Source organism: Penicillium lagena (assembly GCF_028827675.1).
Source record: "Penicillium lagena strain IBT 129212 chromosome Unknown utg000008l_segment0_segment0, whole genome shotgun sequence".
In the NCBI taxonomy this organism is placed as follows: Eukaryota; Fungi; Ascomycota; class Eurotiomycetes; order Eurotiales; family Aspergillaceae; genus Penicillium; species Penicillium lagena.
The window spans coordinates 830,017-845,664 of record NW_026623229.1 but is presented as its reverse complement, the minus strand read 5'-3'; the positions used below and the strand labels follow the sequence as shown (position 1 = coordinate 845,664).

At 52.0% G+C, this 15,648-nt stretch overlaps 8 protein-coding genes across 8 annotated transcripts; 3 read left to right on the top strand and 5 right to left on the bottom strand.

Moving 5' to 3' along the window:
- Positions 1–374: 374 nt before the first annotated feature.
- Positions 375–2,555, bottom strand: dspD (putative protein-tyrosine phosphatase; the record flags this gene model as incomplete). Its single annotated transcript, XM_056982827.1, has 1 exon — positions 375–2,555. The coding sequence occupies one exon, from the start codon at positions 2,553–2,555 to the stop codon at positions 375–377; it is 2,181 nt and encodes a 726-aa protein (XP_056828321.1).
- A 99-nt stretch (positions 2,556–2,654) lies between these two features.
- N7510_010901 (uncharacterized protein) lies at positions 2,655–2,915 on the top strand (the record flags this gene model as incomplete). Its single annotated transcript, XM_056982826.1, has 1 exon — positions 2,655–2,915. One exon carries the CDS (start codon positions 2,655–2,657, stop codon positions 2,913–2,915), a length of 261 nt encoding a protein of 86 aa, XP_056828320.1.
- A 682-nt stretch (positions 2,916–3,597) lies between these two features.
- Positions 3,598–4,159, bottom strand: N7510_010900 (uncharacterized protein; the record flags this gene model as incomplete). The annotated part of the gene is made up of 2 exons (XM_056982825.1): positions 3,598–3,869; positions 4,129–4,159. The coding sequence occupies 2 exons, from the start codon at positions 4,157–4,159 to the stop codon at positions 3,598–3,600; spliced, it is 303 nt and encodes a 100-aa protein (XP_056828319.1).
- Positions 4,160–4,723: 564 nt separating this feature from the next.
- N7510_010899 (uncharacterized protein) lies at positions 4,724–5,478 on the top strand (the record flags this gene model as incomplete). Its single annotated transcript, XM_056982824.1, has 3 exons — positions 4,724–5,024; positions 5,079–5,413; positions 5,464–5,478. 3 exons carry the CDS (start codon positions 4,724–4,726, stop codon positions 5,476–5,478), a joined length of 651 nt encoding a protein of 216 aa, XP_056828318.1.
- Positions 5,479–6,454: 976 nt separating this feature from the next.
- On the top strand, positions 6,455–8,667 carry N7510_010898 (putative LPXTG-motif cell wall anchor domain protein; the record flags this gene model as incomplete). The annotated part of the gene is made up of 2 exons (XM_056982823.1): positions 6,455–6,646; positions 6,739–8,667. 2 exons carry the CDS (start codon positions 6,455–6,457, stop codon positions 8,665–8,667), a joined length of 2,121 nt encoding a protein of 706 aa, XP_056828317.1.
- A 1,743-nt stretch (positions 8,668–10,410) lies between these two features.
- N7510_010897 (KH domain-containing protein) lies at positions 10,411–11,588 on the bottom strand (the record flags this gene model as incomplete). Its single annotated transcript, XM_056982822.1, has 2 exons — positions 10,411–11,117; positions 11,195–11,588. The coding sequence occupies 2 exons, from the start codon at positions 11,586–11,588 to the stop codon at positions 10,411–10,413; spliced, it is 1,101 nt and encodes a 366-aa protein (XP_056828316.1).
- Positions 11,589–12,167: 579 nt separating this feature from the next.
- N7510_010896 (alcohol dehydrogenase family protein) lies at positions 12,168–13,536 on the bottom strand (the record flags this gene model as incomplete). The annotated part of the gene is made up of 6 exons (XM_056982821.1): positions 12,168–12,270; positions 12,323–12,444; positions 12,502–12,966; positions 13,016–13,112; positions 13,161–13,307; positions 13,358–13,536. Coding segments are annotated over 6 exons (1,113 nt in total), but the record flags the coding sequence as incomplete, so codon positions are not given.
- A 1,498-nt stretch (positions 13,537–15,034) lies between these two features.
- On the bottom strand, positions 15,035–15,587 carry N7510_010895 (uncharacterized protein; the record flags this gene model as incomplete). The annotated part of the gene is made up of 4 exons (XM_056982820.1): positions 15,035–15,265; positions 15,314–15,402; positions 15,457–15,495; positions 15,557–15,587. 4 exons carry the CDS (start codon positions 15,585–15,587, stop codon positions 15,035–15,037), a joined length of 390 nt encoding a protein of 129 aa, XP_056828314.1.
- Positions 15,588–15,648: the final 61 nt, after the last annotated feature.

Below are 15,648 nucleotides of genomic sequence, written 5' to 3'. Positions count from 1 at the left end.
ATGCAGACCTGCCGAAAGATAACGGGAGTCTTTCGCAGCCGCGGTTGGTATCAAGAGTTTCGTGTCCGTGTTGACACCCGAGACGCCATGACATAAAAACAAAAGGGAAAAATAAAAAGGCAAGCGATGGAGTAGTCCGGGTATAACCCGTGGACTGAAAAGTGTCAAAAAAGTGTCAAAATGCAAAGCAAAGCCCGCTTTGGTCATGCAAGTCATGATCATAATTGAAGATGACGGGGAAAGATAAAATAGCGAAAATCGAAAAGAAAAAGAGCCCTCAGGCTCATGAACAAATGAACAAGCAAAGACATCTGCAGATGTCAAAGTCATGGAATCGTTTCAGACCGGATCCAGGAGACTGATTAATCGCACAATTACAGGAATTCATCAATATTTCTCATGATCAGAGGCTCGCCGCCCGAGGGAGGGGAGCGCGGATCGGCAGGCTCAGGTGTGAGCTGCATCGCTTGTGGAGCATCTGGAGCGTGAGAGTTGCCCCAGGACGGAGGAGGCCGGAGTAATGGTGGTACCAGAGAGGGTGGTGCGAGAAAGTCGGTGGTTCTGGGAGAAAACAAGGCCGGTTCTGGACTCGGCGCATCGCGCATGAACACATGCGTTTGGATCAGGGGTTCGCAGCTGCTGATGCGGGCCAGGCCGCGTCGTCGACCCGAACCCGAGGCGGGTGCAATAGACTGGAACTTTTGGCGGAATGGCAATGGGCGCGGTGAGAGGCTGCGCTTGGGCGAGGGCGACTTGGGCATACCCCGTCCGTCGCTGGTGGTCGGTCGCATGGAGCTCGTCGAAGGGATTTTCAGACAGCCCATCGAGGGCGCCTGCGCCAGTTGACGGAAAGGTGGTCGGTGGCTTGGTGTCGAGTCGGCGGCGGCCACATTTGCAGTTGCCTGTTGGGCCTGAGGGTGCTGGGGCTCAGAGCTCCTGCGGTTGCCATTGATAAACCACTCTTGGGGAGGAGGGCGCGACGGCGGTCCTCGCATTAACCGTGACCGGAAGTCTGTGAGTTGGTAGATGAGGCTCATATTTGGGCCCACCCACTGGCTGCGTTCTTTGACCATCTCATACATTGAGTTGAAGTCCAGGTGTCGGTTTTTATACAGACCATAGGCGATCACCAGGGAAGCCGAGCGACTGGCACCCAGCTGGCAGTGCACCAGAACCCTCTTGCCCTGGGATATCCGATCGTCGATGAGCTCGCATAGAGGAAGCAGATCGTCCAGAATCTCCGAGTTGTGATCCCATCCAACATGGATATACTCCGGGTTGGGGTTTGCAGAAGTGGGGGTTGGTGTGGTCGGAGTACCCGCGTCACAGCCAGGGGGCTGAAACTCAAATGCCGATTTGAAGGATGCTTCGGACATTGCAGTGTGAGGATCGCCGCTGGAGAACCGATTCGAGGCCATCGAGGCGTTACGCCAGGTGCTCATGACCGTATCATTTCGTTCCTCCTTGGTGGTAATGAACGGGTTGGCCACTTCTTTAGCGACATTCACCACAACGTCGAATTTGGCAGCCTCTTCGGCGGTCGGCTCCAAGTACAGATACACTCCCGAGTCGTGAATCAGGATAGGCCCATTCGGGTAGCCTCGATCCTTCTTGCGGGACGACTCCCGGGAGTCGATATGATCATCCTCTTCTTCTAGTTCATGCAGCACGCCGTGTGAGAAGGTAGATCCATCGTCAGGAATAGACGTTAGCGGAGACGTAGTATCCTCTGAAGATGCGCCCGAGAACGGACGGGTACCATGGTGCGTCATCGGGCGTGGAAGGTGCATCCCGCCTTTGGGGGCGAAACAGGGCGATGTGATCGACGCCAAGGACGGCGACGACTCGGTGTGTCGAAGGGATTGTTGTGGTCCCAGAGGGGTGGGAGGAACCACGTCAATGGCATGATTAGAGAACGATTTGTCAAATCCCGGAGTCCGTATAGTGAGGTTTGCGGGTCGCCGCCGAGCACTCTTGGGAGGAATGTGGATCGGAGAAGGCGGGGCCGACAGGTGGTGTTTGGAAGTCGTCTCCACGACTGACGCGGTGGCAATAGGAGGTCGGGACTGTGATGGTGGAGGCATCCGCAGCGATAGGTTCTTCAGGTTCCGGGCTCGTCGCCCTGGAGAGCTGGGGCTGGGGAGTGCATTGCTGGACTGATTGGGCGACAGCCGGGGCACGTCCGCTGATAGGGACGTATGCGATGCAGGCTCGATATGACGAGCAGCAAACGGCGTGAATTTAGGGTATGGCATGGGCATCGCCGTGGGGGATTCCGGGGACGAGCTGGGGGAGATATCACCGCCGGCGGGTGAGTCAAAAGGCGAGACCGTCGTGGTCGGCGAGGATTCAGTTGACGCCGTAGTTGTAGACGACACGCTTTCGCGATGAGCGAAGGGATGAAGGCGACGTGTATCGACAGGTATATGGGATGGGACCTGAAGAGGCTGGATGCTGCTCTCTTCCTCCTTGTAGCGCGGGGGCAGTCCACCATAGACCGACATAAAGGACGGGAACGAGTCCAGGAAGGACGGTGGACTGGTCTGTACTGGCATGATTTTGGGATCTCTCGAGGCGTGAGGGTTACAAGGCCACGGCCCTTGGGAACCGAGAAATCACTTTGCTCGAGGGGGCAATGGTGGCATTCGGGATCGATGATTGCTACCGGCGCAAGATGGGGGTTTTTCTGGGAAGGAGAAGGCGTCAGTGGCAAGCTGCGAGCTGCAAGGGTTGAAATCGATGATCCGCACCCATGCACAACAGAACTGATCCTCTGCAGGCACGAGTCGTCACCGTGCGAACGGAAGGGCCGTGTCGCCAGGTGGGATTTGGGTGTCGAGGTTTGGTGGGATCGAGACTGGGCGCTCACATACCAGAAGGGATTCTCGGCACAGGGATCGTCCGAATGTCTCTGAGTTGGTTTTGGATAGTCGAGATGAAAAGAGTGACGGGAGGGGGGGAGGTGAAGACGAATGACAATGAAAGAAAAAAAAAGAAAGCCAGTCCAGGCGGATGGCTGAGGGTCGCAGCGATGGTCCTTCCTCCGGGGAATGACCCAAAGAGAGAGGGAAGAGAAGGAGGGCCCGTCCCTTTCTGGGGGTGGTGGGTGGTGGTGGGTGGGTAAGTCGTGGAGAAGAAGAAGAAGAATGAGAGATGGACGAAGAAGGAGAAGAAAGAAAGGTATAACCCACGATCGATCTCGGTCACTCACTAACACAGTGGGCCGCCGATCCAGGGCTTGAGGGGGGGCTTGGACACATTGGGGGCGAGATGAAACCAACTGACTCTAATTATAGGGGGTGCTGGCGCCAAACGGGAGCAGCTGAGAGGCTCCCGCCGTCGGATTACTACGATGGCGTGCGATTAGTTTCTTCTCCACCGGCACACAGTACATACACTCGCTTTACACGGATTACCGTACTAGTATCGAGGGATGTCCTTGACCATCAGGGGCTGTTGAGTTCCAAATTCGGCCCTGATCCGTCCCGTCCCTGTGCACGGGTCTCGGTAGGTCCCTCGGCTGAGATGAATGGGGGGCCTTCGCTCGGAACCAGAGATAAAAAAAAAAAACAGGAGTAGAAAATAACCACAATCACACTAATATCCCACAAGGATGGAACCGACCGGGAGAACGGTGGGCGGGCAGAGAACCATGGATGACCCTGGGCGTACTGCACCCGTGAAACAGGATGGGCGCTTCGACGCCAGCTGAAACGCAATGGTGAAACACGCCAGGAGCTTGGCGATCACGGGATCCCACGTGGGGTGGAATGCCACAACGAAAGAAAAGAGCCTCGAGTCAGGATTCCACGAGACGGAGCCCCGTTCACCAGACAACCGATATGGCCTGATCCGAAGAATCGAGGGTACTGTTGTCGTGTCGATTAGGGGCCGGTTGTATACATGGCGAAAATTCCTACCGCCCCCGATCAAGCTTATTTCCCTCGAGCCCATCCCTTGGCCCCATCTAATTAATTATGTCTCGGCGAGCAACACAGTCTCCTGTAACATCTTCCTTGATTCCCTGGTCCAACGGGAATGACCTACGTGGCTATCTAACACCTGCATTCAACCTGCATGAGTTGAAGCTTGAGATGTATATTTAGACATGGGCAGTCGGGCACGCACTGAAACCACGGCTCGATGCGGGCGGAACCATGGATGTGGTGGTTTGTTTTGTTGGGGATTACAATCATTAAATGAAATTCCTTCTGAAGAGTTTGATCGGATAGACGCAAGTATATGTTCGCCAAAACGCTTTTAAATACGATATTCTGGACTGACTTTCAGGGTTACCTACCCATTGGTCTGTTGCTTCGCTGGTCAGCCTACTAACTATCCCTCCGTCTACGGTGCGCGCTGCCGGTCCATACTGTACCATCTATCTCTAACTTAATTGGACCTTATCTAATGTACCAGCTTTAAGTCACTGAGCGACGCGAAAGTTATGACTCGTACATTCTATAATCTAGTCGATATGTGGTTAAAGAGAGTCAAAGGAGTCGACCATGACCTATGAGGCATAAAAAGTTCAAAATGGGGCCATGGCCTTTTACTCAACCTATGGAGGGTGGTCTTGGCCATTATAGTACAAATATACCCATAAGAACTACTCAACTACTGAATCTATGATAAAGGGGCCTAGTCACTTACATATCTATTTTCCTCGGGCTCATTTTCTTTTCGATTCAAATGATTGATCCTATCACTGTATTAGATGAAGATGAAGTCCTGTTGGATCTCGGTGCTTGCCTTTGGCACCCTGGCGTACTCGATTGGATTAAATGTACCCGACCTCAACATACAAGCGGATAGCCCGGCTCTGATTTATACGGGCTCCTGCGAAGCAATGGATACCGACCTCCCGGAAGGTCTCACTCACTGTGGCCCAACTGATGACTGGGTTGGAATCTTTACGGATGAGACATACTGCAAAGTTCTACTGCATTTACCTTCAGTTGGTTTGAAGGGAGTCTCAGGTGTCATAGGAGTTTATGACTCTAGTTCAATGATATGTGGTACTTGTAAGTTTTTGATATCGAAAATGTAGTCAGTTCACTTGCTAATGACTTGCATAGTTGGTGAACCGGGACAGCTGTACGAAGACGCCAAATACAATGATGATGGTTCGGTCTCTGGGGAAATCAAGCTGTTCTATGGAAAGCATACGGATATTGGTGCAGGGTCCCTACACATCACATACGACTTTTCAAATAGAGCACGGGGTAGTGCATGGTTCCTACCTGGAACCAAGCCAGGGTGCCAGTCCTGGCAGTCTGAGGATGGGTACACTATTTGGACAGAACCAAACTGTGGGGGTGATCAAGCGCAATACCGGGCCGGTGGTGGTGATTTGAAGGTATGGAATCGCGGCTCTTCCAACAACTTTATTGCGAGGGGGGATTCCCCTCGGGTATATGAAAGTCACAGATTTATTTTGGATAGGAAAACCTATCTACATAGCTCGCCGGTAACTAATAATGTTCATACGCTAAAGGGGACTAAGGAGGATTACTATATTTGGTAATATGTAGTATGTATGGCTCACCCCCAGGTGGATCGGGGGTGTCAGTCAACCAGATGTTTATAGAAATCAATATAGTTGATCCATTGGGACCGCCATACGAAACAGTCAACATCAATGGCTCCACCGATAGGGATAATTGGGTTGTGGACGTCACGAGGTACTATGAGATATGCTGAAAGAGAAACCAGCTCGGGATACTTCTTACCCAAGATCAAGTCGTCCTGGGTTAATGACCAAAGGGCAACTTTTCTAATAGCTCTTTAGGTTCAATCAATCAATTATCGGAGCAGAGTATATGATCTCCCCCAATCAAAAAAATGGTTGATAGTTTGATACATATTTAAATATGGGCAATTCAACGGTTTCAGGCACGTTCTGAAACCACGGCGCGATGCGGGCAGAACCACGGGTGAGGTAGTTTGTTTTGTTGGTGGAATAATCGAGGATTCTATTTGAAGTAAGTATTCAGATGTCTAGGTCTTCTATCCCTCGAGGATATACGGCTATGTTGGCACAAGTATACTAGGTACTCTCCAAGGGGGTTGGTTAGTTATAGGCAAACAAAGTACCTCAGTCGGCATTGCAATCAATCCCCTGCACGCTCCCAGTGTGACTACTGTCGCTATCCACCCCTGGATGCCCAACTGTTCTTCTCGTAATATTTTTTAATACTTTTTCTATTTTTCTTTCTTTTTCTTGTGCCCATACCAGGTATGTAATACATAATTAGTACCTGCTGTACTTCCACGGTTACTGGACCCGGAGGCCCCCACAGCCCAGACACCCGCTCCTGCTGGACGATCCGGCCTGAGCTTCCACTCCCCAGCCTCACCACTTCTTCACGCCCCACGACGACCACCACGACATACTCCCCAGATGCCGATAACTCCTGATATCTCCTTCGCGCCCTGATGTGAACGGCCCACCATGCCCTCGAGCGTGGCCTACTCCGAAACCAGGACCCTGAGCGACGCTGGTCGCGCCCTCGCCCGACTGGGCCAAGACAACACTGCTTCAGACGTCGACCAGGGTCGGCCGCGGAACGACGATATCTTCCTGAACATCGCCAGGTCCGACTCGACCCGTCGCGAGTCGCTGGGACGGTCGGATTTCAGACGGGTGAGTGGTCGCAGTCCAACTTGAGCTTCCGGTCGCTGTGTGCGCTCAAACATCCCCAAAAATCTCGGTGACTGACAAGAAAAACCCCACAGTCGCGACTCGGATACTCAGGTCCAAGTCTACGGACGCCGACTGCTACTACTCCTCGCCGCGACGAAGAGCAGACTCCTTCTCCTGATCAACGCCTCACCAATACCGACAGCCCCTTGCTTTCTCAGAATGGTTCTCCAACCATTCCATACAGTTCTTTCGCACATTCCTCAGCATCCGCTCACCCACTAGACGATCCAAATCGCTTCCGATACTCGGGCTTAGCCTCCGGTCCGCGGTCTACCATCGGTGTACCGCGCAGCCGACTCAGTCGCACGAGCCCAGATGCCTCTCCGCAATCTCCCTCGGTTAACGGAGAACGAAGATCGTCCATCCATGATCCGCATCTGTATCGCCATTCAGGTCTGTCGACTATTCGCAGCAGTCGCCAAGCGTCCGGCTCCGAAGTGACGGAGCGACCTCGGATGGACGGAGAAAGATCTCGTGCAGATGGAACCGAGTCTACATTATCAACGACTGCGCCATCTACAGTCTGGGACGAACTGGAAGACCTCAAGTCTCGCATTCGGAAGCTAGAGATTACAGGGAAACTACCTCCATCATCCCAAGCGGCGATCTCCGGCGCATCTCATGAGAGGCCGCGCACCGCGACCACCACCGTGACCACCTTGTCCTCTTCGCCCAAACATGGACGCAAAATCAGCACTCCAACAACAGACGCCGAAAATAGCTCAGCTCAGAACCAAGTACATCCACTTCTGCAGTCTGCGTTGGCAAAGGCTAAGAGCATCCTCAACACTGACGTGTACGCGGCCCTAGAGGTGACGATCACTGACGCTCTAAATCTTTCCGGGATATTGGGTGCCAACGCAGTTCCGTTGGGTAGCGTCTCGGTTGTAAATGGTGGTGGATACAGCTCGTCAGAAAGACAGGCCAGACGCAAAGCGGACAGCTTGTGTCGCAGTCTGACGGAACTCTGCCTGGCCTTGTCGGATGAGCAGCTCAAGAAGAACCGCTCGCCTGTGACAAGTCGTGACGGACCGGCACATGCCCAGCCGTCAAATGGCCCCGAAAGCCCTCAGGTACCTCCGACGCCGTCGTACCAATCGTCATATCAACCGGCATTTCAACGGAGTGCAAGCCACGAACCAGAAGTGGCTGCGCCTGAACGACATCCGAGCACCGCCCGCATCTCCCGTCGCCTCGAATCACGCAGAGCATCTTTAGCCTTTCCAAGTGCCCTTTCCAGCACCGAAACTGCATCGGAGACAAAGACGCCCCAAACTCCCAGCATCCCTCCTACCCCGACTAGCCGTCTTCATCGCATCTCTACCTCTCTCCGCAACCGCAGAGCGCCCGCTGAAGAGGAGAACCAAGAGACCACAAGTCCCCATTCTCGCTCACTCTCAAGGGCTATGACGGAAGTTGGCGTACCCAGTGCCGCCCCAAGCAAGTCCCCACGGCAGCGCTACTCTCATAGCCACTCAGTCTCCCGCTCCATCTCCGGCGCACAGCACGGTCAGGGCTTCGGCTTGTCTTCTCCTCACTCTCCTCAATATCAACTACAGCAACCGTCTCCAGCTCAGCCGCAGTCATCACTGCCTCGCACCCCTTCCACCGTCTCCCAGTCTGGGCTGCAATACCGTCGCAGCTACGCACCTGCGCCTGCGTCTTCTACCCCAGCAACATCCCGCTCCAATATCCAGGCTGGATCCCGCCGATACGGTATTTCGCCTGGTTATTCCCCAGCACAAGGGTCTGGCGGAGAGGACAGTCCCAATCAACCCCAACCAGAGGCCCCGCAGACCCGCATCTCCGCCCTATCAGGCAAGATGGCATCCAGCTACACGCCAATCCAGCAGCCTCGAGTCCGGACCAACAGTCTAGGCGCGCGCCGATTCGGTCTCAAATACCGATCCCCTCCTGCACCGGATGACGGGGTGAAGAATCTAGATGACAGCATTGATTAACAAACATTTGCATGCATGCCCTCGTTCCAATCGAACTACGCATGACTTAGCACGCCTTTCGATCCTCGTCTACGCAGCGACCTCGCATCTGATCGTTCCTCTTTTCCATCGGCGTTGTGTGTATGTATGTAGGTTTGCTGTGCCGGCTTCTTTGACACCTTTACTTGTGTATGCATATTGTCCGGTCGTGTCTTCCAAGGTCTGCTTTCAGCCGCTGGCCCTGTCATGTCATGTACATCACTTCTTTTCGATGTCGATGCATTCTGACGACTTTTTTAACTCCACATATTTGCGATGGGTATTGCTATGTTGTATCAGTCAGCATGCTCCTTTTGCTGGGGGTCATTCTCCCACATTCGTCATGATACTACTTGGGAGGTTTTTTCTTTGAGCAGACTCTCTTTCATCCTCAATATGTGTCTTACGGAGCCCTGACACACGTGTACAAAAACCAACCAGTTCATCACAATCGGCGTCCATGTTCATGTGCATAGCTAGCCCTTGTTTCATTGGTTTATTTTTCGGCGGCCTTCATTGTCCTTTGTACAGTGCAAATCTTTGTTCAGGGTTTCTCGCGCTCGTGTTTTTGATTCGTGGCATTTTTCCTTTTTTTCGTTTCGTTCGAGTTCGGTGTACCTTCGGCCTGTCCTCTTTGGTTTCCTTGTATCCCGGATTTATGGAAGTATGTTCTCAGGTAGACTTCTTCTTTTGATCTTATGAATGACGCAAATGGTACAAAATTCAAGTGTTGCCGTAAACCCTCTTTCGTCTCAACAGTGTTCCCAATTAACTAAACGGGACATAATAGACCTTTGTTACAGCCATATACTAGATCTACTATGTTCAATTAACTCTGTGACAACATCACCTACGAGAATGCAATGAAAAGGATTCCAGATCATATCTATATGCCCCATAGATATGCATGTCTTCCTTCTTTTTTTTTGGAGTTGTTTCATCATATTTCAATATACTATGGCGTGCCCTAGTCACATTCATACACATGAGCATGGGACACCAGGTAAGATATGATATGATCTTGAGAGAGAAAAAGGGAGGCAGGGAGGAAGAGAAAGCAGAAACTGAGGGAAGGGCGTTCGTTCAGGCGAGAACTAGGAGAGAGAGAAGAGATAAGGAGTGCTTTTCTTTTTTTTAAGGGGTTTCGGGGCGTTTTCAAGAGCGTGGGACAAGAATGGGGAATGAGACAGGATTTGAAAGAAGATAAAAGGTGTAAACGAGATTGGAAGGAGAAAGCGGCGGAGACGGGACAAGATCATCCCTCTCCTCGATCAAGGGGTCGTTTGATCTTGTCTCGGGGAAAGGAGAGAGATTTTGAGGTAGGGACAGGGCGGCGGAATCAGAGGCAAAAGGGAGGTGACGGTAGTCGAAGGAGCAAAACAAAAGGCGAGAGGATCGGGGCGAAAAGCAGCTGGATGATTGGAGAATGGAAGGTGTCGACGCCAGCATCAGTGGATTGGGACAAAATCAAGGGTGCGACTCAGTTCGACTGTGGTAGCGATCACCACACAAGACTGTGCACAACTCCGTCCATCGCAGCACACTTTTGCCTCTTTTCGGTGAGAGTGCAGGTATCAGGAAATAGAATTAAAAAAAGAGAACAACAAAAACAAAGCGCTAGCATATGACCGCCGCTGGTCGTAACCGACAGTCTCCGAAGAAGTCGTAAGGTCAAAGAACACAATATGGAACCATGGCCAGAGAACTCTCGTCTACAGGAGTGTTTTACTCCTGAGGCAGCTGGCTGCGGCGAGTCTTCTCGGCTTCGAGGTTCTCATACAGAAGGTACAAAGCCTTCTCATTGGCCTGCGCGCTTCCCATGATCGTGAACATGCGCTCACCAGTCTCATCATGGGGAGCCTTGGCGATCGAGATGCGAGCTCCCGAGCTGCGGCGGATCTCGGTGATCTTGCTGCCAGCCCGGCCGATGATGCATCCAACCATATCCGCAGGAATGCTGATGTTCTGAGTCTGAATCTCCTCACCATCTTCCGTGACGAGAGGGTATCCACGGGTACCAGCATCGGAGTTGGACCGTCGGCTATAGCCACTGTTGTCGCTGAAGTCGGCACCGTTGCCGGTGCGGTTGTACTGACGGCTGGTGTAACCATTGCCACCATTTCCACCACTACCGACTGGGTTGCTGTTGTTCAGCGGCGGCGAGCCCAGGGACGCACGGACCGCGGGGTTGTAGAGCACGGTGCCAGTGCCGCGCTGCCAGTCATCAATGAGGCACTTTCCGATTTCCCAGATGGCCTTCTCGATGCCTTCAGGTGTACCCTGGACTTCGACGATTCGCTCCGTAGACTGAGGAAGCATCTCCTTCTGTGCGACCATGCGCACCCCAGAAGCATCCTGGATGTGCTTGATTTTCAGACCCTGTCGTCCGATGATGGTGCCCATCTGGTTGTGCGAGATCAGGAGCCGGACGGCTGGATTATGTTAGCGCACTTTATTCAGTACATCCAGGCCCTTGCGGCTAGGATATGAGAGAATAGAAAATACTTACGGTGGGTGCCGTTGTTGGACATGATGCCGCCCATGCCCATCTGCGGAGCTCCCTCCAGCAGGCCCTTGGCAACGATCGCGTAGGCTTGGGCAGTGCCCGACAAGGCACCGGTGACGGTCAGGACCCGGTCATGGACGCCCGGGACGACCTTGCTCACGCCGGCCTTGACACCAGTTTCGTCGCGCAAGTCGGCGACGTTCTTGCCAGCCTTGCCGATGATGACACCAGCCTCCTTGGACGAGACGATGGCACGCAGAGTCAGCATCGACTGCGCGTACTCCTCTTCGGTCTTGGGAGTGACCTCCATGTCGCCCTCGCCAAGACTGTCGTTGAAAGCGTCGGCCATGGTTTCATCCATAACCTGAGCGTTTTGCTGCATCTCGTTGGGGTCCATGTTTTCGATGATGAAGAAAGGTAGAAACGGAGGGGTCGGATGGGGGTTGAGATGGTGTTGGGAGGTGGGTAAAGTGACGACGTTTGTCCTTATCGGAAAGCTCAAGGTCGCGCGTGTAGGTGGGAAAATAAGTCAGGCCTAAACCGCCGAGTCACGCGATGATCAGTCCCTGCAATATCCAGGAACCAGAACGCGCGTTTTGGCTGGTGCACAAGACGACTTACCGAGACGGTGGGAGTGTCGGTCGGAGATGTGGAGAAATGGGAGGGGAACGTGACGGAGGCAGGGATGATGGAGGGGTAGCGGGAGAGAATAAGGAGAGGGAAGAGGAAGAGGAAGGGGAAGGGGGAAGAGGATGGATGACGATGGGAAGAGAAGAAGAGGTGGAGGAGGAGAGAAAGAGAGATGGAACGATGGAGAGAGAAGAAGGGAAGAGGAAGAGGGAAAGGAAGAAAGAATGGTTTGGGTTTGGGCGGGACTGACTGACTGGCTGACCACCATTATTTATTTTCTCATTTTCAATGTTTCTATTCATTCATTCATTCACTACACCTCCATCAATCCTGTTCATCAATTGATTTATCGATCAGCCTCAAACACCACCTTCTGCACCTTCATCGCGTTGAATAGCTCATAGCCCTCTACGGCCTGCGACAGCGGCATAATCTTCTCCGCCATGAACCTGTGCTGCGTTAGCCCACTTACTTAACAATCATATCCATTATAGTACTCACCCAAGTTTGTGCTGGTTCTTCTCCAGAATAGCTAGGGCCGTCTCAGCCACCGACCGGACGGGACACCGGCCCATCTGGATGGTGAGGTTCTTCCCGTAGGCCTCGTTGCCATCCCAGGGAATCTATACCACCCATATCAGCAACGATCTTATTTATCACTTGTCCTCTGCTCTGCATACCTCGCCATTATGAACGCCCACGCTGCTGATCGTCCCCCACGGCCGCAGCAGGTCGAAGCCGGTGCGTAGCGCAGGGCTCAACCCGACCACCTCGATCACGGCGTCGGCGCCACGTCCCTCTGTCAATTCCTTGACGCGCTTGTCCAAGTCGGCGCGGTCAGTCTGGAAATTCCACGGCTCAGCACCAAGCGACTTGGCCAGCTCAAGTCTCGAGGGGACGGAGTCCACGGCCAGAAGATGTCTAGGCTTAAATTCCAGCGCGTTGATGAGCGCGCAGAGCCCGACAGGCCCACAGCCGATCAGGACGACCGTCTGCTCGGCAATCTGCTCGGGAGTAGAGTTCTTGAATGCATTGCTAGCGGCGAAGTATCCCGTCGGGAAGATGTCCGCCATGAGGACCAGGAACTTGTCCTGGATGCCCTCCGGTGCCTTCATGACGGAGCCATCGGCATTCGGGATCCGGACCTGGCTAGATATTAGGTCGGTGAACATGGTCTTATTGTAGAATCCTCACGTATTCAGCCTGTCCGCCATCCTGGTTCTCGCATCCAAAGAGGGTATTCTTCTCGCAGCGCGACGAGCAGCCTTGCTTGCAGTAGAAACACTTGCCACTATAGCCGTGTCAAATAGGCACTTGTATAGAATAAAGGAATACATACCATGATGTAGTAAAAGCGCTGACCACGCGATCACCTTTCTGAATGGTTTTGACGGCGCTGCCCAATTCAACGACCTCGCCGACGAACTCATGGCCCATGATGAACCCGGTGCCCGCGGGCTCCAATCCCCGGAACATGTGCAGTTCACTAGTTCATACCATTAGCATCTCTTCAATCGTTGAGTCGAGAATACTCACCTGCCACACAGCGCCGTATACCCCACCTTGATCACAATGTCTTCGGGATCCCGCACTTTCGGAATCGGCCGACGTTCAACGGCCACTTTATAAGGGCCATGAAACACCACCGCCTGCATTGTTTCTTGGGCAGCCATTGTACAGCCAGTTGTTGATCTAGGGGGTAGTTGATGCGGTTTTCTTCAGCATAATAAAAATCAAGAGCGAAATCGGACGATACGATCCGGAGTTCGGCTCTTTCCCGGTAATGTGGGCCTCCGACGAAAGATGAATTGACTCGCTATATAGATCATATAAGCTGCTGCTCGCTACATGGCCAACTTCCCTCCATCGACCACAATTCTCGTCCCTGAGTCCCGTATTTCTGGTTCTAACCACTCCTCTTTTCCGTGTCGCAAGGCTACTTCGTCATACCTAGAGGTTTCGTACGACGTTGGAAAGATTACTATGTTCCATATTACGGGGGCTCACGTCTATGTTGATCCTAAGGGGAATGCTATTGGGATTGAGGGTGCATTTTCTAAATCGAAGACTGCGAGGGAACCTTTTAAGAATATCGGGCTTGGGGGGGGGGGGCTTTGCAGATCAATTTATCCTGCAATTTTTCTTATTTATTACTTGGATTGATCATGTTGCCACAGGAATTATCAAATGGAAATGGCAGACGCTGTCATATTGTTCGAAACTATGTGGGCTCTCTTCGTGAAATCATTTTGTGCCTATCTAGATCTAAAGTTCCTCCGATTGTATCTCCTATCCTGTAGACTCGTCAAAAATAGAAATAAATCAAGCTGAAAGGCAGAACTCACGCCTCAGTCGAATCCACAGTAATCAGTCACACTTTCTTGGGTGTGCTTGCACGAGCGACAGTGCTCGATGAGTTGGATACCTTGCGAGCTGCACAGGAACAGTGCATTGGAGGAATCTCCGTTTGAAGCCCTAGAGTTGAGAGTTTGCTCGGTGTAACCTTGTGCCAGAGTTTCATGTCAGTTGATTAAATTCCGACCGGATATCCAAAATACATACCGAGAGAACGGAGGTGGTAGCCACAGTAGTCACGGCCGGGTTGGCACTGCGCGGCACTAGTTCCTGATGCTGCAAGCATCAAGGCCAGAGCAAGTGCTTTGATAGAGGCAATCATTGTCAAGAAAGCGTTCTTCAACTTCGTAAGTGAATAAGAATGACGAGTTTGAGAATGGTTGTGGCGTACAGAATCGTTTATTTATATATGTTGATGGACGGCCCTCTAAGACCTCAAGCAAGGGTGATAGAGTGAGACAAACGGTGGAAAATTGCAGGTGGCATGATGTATGTTTTTCTGGCAACATGATGAGGTTGCTGGGGTTGCTACAGCAGCTGCTGCAGGTTGCAGGCCTGACTTTATAATAATGTCTCAAGTCTGATCAGTGCATCGAGCTTTATGCATGTACGTGGCCCTCGTGTTCCCCGCCCCCTAGCTCATGTATATCCTTATGATAACATTGTGGTGAGCATGTCTTTCATGTGGTCTTTGGTTTACCCCTTGCTGAGCTTATGGAGGTTGGATTCAATTTCTATCGTGTAAGTTGGAGAGTCGGCTGAAATCTCTTTGATGAATTATTTCATTGGAATATTCAAACTGCCATGCAGCTAGTCCTGTCGAACGAACTTAAATATTGAAATTGTGTATGGACTCAACTAATGCCTCACCTTCATAACTAGCTTTCCCGTGTTGCCTCCAGAATACAACATCATCCAGGTACGAGGAATATCAGCAAAATCTATATCGATAACCATTTCACTCTCGTCGCCAATGATAATGTTCCCGTTCTTCCACTCGTCGACGAGGATGGCCCGCACCTCAGACAGGTGGTCAATCCAATCGATGTTATTAAAACCCAGGATCTGTAGACGCATGGTAATAACTTCCTGTAGACGAGTCAGACTTGATTTTTATTGAAGGTTCAAACCACGTACATGGAAGTTCTTCAAACCGATGATGTCGACATCACGGTTGTAGTTGGAAATGGTGCCACGAGAAAGAGTGAGCCCGCGTTCTCCAAGTTCTTTAAAATTATGTCTTTCTTACCCAGCAGCAACACGGCCAAACTTTGCCAGACGAGTCAACTTGAAGTCCAGGATTTCTTCGCCAACATTGTCTATATCGCACCACAGTCAGCCTCTGCAGTAAAAGGAATCATGGGAGGAGATACGACAAACCAAAGTAGATCTCCACGAAGCTCTCAGTCATCTTAGTGAACTCTAGCTTAAACGAAGACGATTTTTAGTTCAAGCAGGCATCCGCTCCCAGC